We start from the raw sequence: 2500 nt of genomic DNA on the forward strand, positions 1-2500 counted from the left end.
GTATGTATGTATGTATGTATGTATGTATGTATGTATGTATGCATGTATGCATGTATGCATGTATGCATGTATGTATGTATGTATGTATGTATGTATGTATGTATGCGCGCGCGCACACGCACACGCACACGCACACACACACACACACACACACACACACACACACACACATATGAATTCAAAACATTCGAGCCGTCATATCAGATACACCGATAAAAGAGAATCTGTAATCACTTGCTATCGTCTCAGCAGGACACCATAACCTTTGATGCAAGGCGTGAAGGGCAGCAGGGAATTGAGGTGCCAACTACCACAGGAGACCTACAGGAGTAAGCGGTAGGGGCAAAGGCGGCAACAGGGAGCGACTACTCGACGACCGTCCAACTTAGGCATAAACCCTACCCACGACTCGATCGTCTGTCCGGACGACTCTAATAGCCGCTGCTGTTGGTCGGCGTCCGCGCGATCTCCCTCGGGGGTCTCCCGGGCATCGCGGTCCTGGCCCTCGGGGCTGGACGGCGGTGTGGTCGCCTCCGCCCCAGGGGAGTCAGCGCTACGGCCGACGTCATCCTCGGGAGGAGTGACGGTGAGCGGCGGCGGCAGTGGCGGAGGCTTGTCTTGTTTCGGCGACTGGAAGCTCCTCTTTGTCCTGGACAGAAGAGGGTCACTCGCGGAAGAAGACAGAGCGTTAGCGGGAGGAACTTTATGAAACATAGAAGTGGGAGATCTGACGCCCGAGGAGCCTCTGGCTGCGGGTTTGTCCATAGAAGAAGCTCTGAAGGTTACCTTGGGAGAAGAAGAGGCGGAAGAGAGAGAAGGGGACGAAGCCACTGCACGGACGCGCTTGTTGCTCGAAGGAGAGTGCATAAGCTGGGGAGATTCCTTCTGCTTAGAAACAATGGTGACGGTTGTCCTTCGCTTGGAAGTTACCTCATTTGCTGGAGACTTGGGCGATGACGTTTTCTTGGCGTCATTTTCCTCGGCAATCGCTGGCTTGGCCGGTTTCACGTCCTTAGAATCGGGAGCATCCACGCTCCCTCTCGCGTCGCCGCTTCCTGTCCAGTTCTTGACAAACTGAACGGAAGAGATGTACGAGCGGAAGGACGAGCTGCGTGTCTCGGCGGGCGGTGAGGAAGCTGCCTCGGGGGCCGGAGAGGGGTCCTCGGCCTTCTCGAAGGCTTCTGGAGAAGAATTCGGCGGAGAAACTGCGTCTGCGGCCTCATCGTTGCCATCGTCCTTCTCCTCCTTGATGCTCGACGACTGGGAAGTCGTATCAGGGTCCGTGTTGGCGAGCAAGGCCTCGGACTCAACGGGAGCCTTCTGTTCGGCTTTTTGCTTCTTGGTATCCTTGCGAGACAAGAAGCCGAACTTGCTCTTTTCCTTCTTCCTTTCCTCCTTCTCGTCAGCGGCTTTCTTAGCGTCGTTCAGCTTCTTCGAGACAGCCGGCGAGGAGTTCATGCTGCTGGCGGCCGAGTCCTTAGGGGAGGAGGAGCCGTTGAGCCTCTCGTGGGTGGCCTGGTGGCTGTCCATATTGTCAATAGCATCCTCCCCTTTATCATCATCATCTTTCTCCGCTTTGATTAAGTCGTTCTTGACGGGGAGGGGACTGTTGGGGGCGCTGGCTTCCGAATCACCCATTTCCGGCTCACCGTCGCTGGTCACGGCCGACACCGAAGACGAGATGCTGTCAGTGTCGCCCGCCTTCTTCTGCAGGCGAAGCTTCCTGCTCGTCTTGCGGCTCTTGCGGAAGGATGACATGAGTCCCTTCTTCTTCTTGTCCCCGTCTTCGCCCAGCTTGGGGGAAGGAGCGCCGTCGATAGCACTCATGCTGTCCGAACTCACCGCCGAGGGTATCCCTTGAGACAAACGAGCAGCCCTTCTTCCTCCGAGATGGTTAGCGCAGGAGGCCGAGGCCACGAAGGGCTTGCGGTTGCGGTCAGGGGGAGGTGAGGTGAGGCTGAGTTGCGTGTGCAAGAGGTCGGGGCAACTGGCGTACTCCCACGACGATTCGCTCACTGACCGCGCCTCGAGGGACCGCCGCTGACTGGCGTGGGCACAGAAACTGTTACGATGGCCGGGGACGCTGGCGAGGCTCAGCTCGGACCGCGGAGTGCCGAAGCTCCCGAAGGAAGAGGCACTTGATATGAACGCGGTGTGGACGGACCGGGTCGAATTGTACAAGGTAGTTTCACTGGGGTACTCGGTCTCTTCCAGCGAAAAGCTACTGTCACCACCTCGAGTCGTCAGGTTAGAGTGGACCGAATAAAAGGAACCCGTATCACTGTCGACGTACTCAGTCAAATCAGAATCACTACAAGACTCTTCCAAACTGTCACTAAACTCGTTCCCAGTATCGGGCGAACAGATATCAGACACACTGCCGTTGACGCAAAACAAACTATCACTGGCGCTGCTTTCTTCCAGACTATCGGAGAAGGACGATTCCCGACAGAGTACGCCGTTGCCGGTACCAGTTTCCAGCGAGTCTTGCGTCACTAAA

General features: G+C 56.4%; 1 protein-coding gene across 1 annotated transcript in view; it reads right to left on the reverse strand.

The window, feature by feature from the left end:
- LOC125044364 (ras and EF-hand domain-containing protein homolog) overlaps positions 1–2500 on the reverse strand; it is a 13019-nt gene that overhangs the window by 9913 nt on the left and 606 nt on the right. Inside the window, exon 1 of the mRNA XM_047640994.1 lies at positions 931–2500. This exon is cut by the window's right edge and continues 606 nt beyond it. Coding sequence (XP_047496950.1) covers positions 931–2500 — 1570 coding nt within the window. The remainder of the gene's footprint in view (positions 1–930) is intronic.

The sequence above is a fragment of the Penaeus chinensis genome, chromosome 35 (assembly GCF_019202785.1).
Source record: "Penaeus chinensis breed Huanghai No. 1 chromosome 35, ASM1920278v2, whole genome shotgun sequence".
In the NCBI taxonomy this organism is placed as follows: Eukaryota; Metazoa; Arthropoda; class Malacostraca; order Decapoda; family Penaeidae; genus Penaeus; species Penaeus chinensis.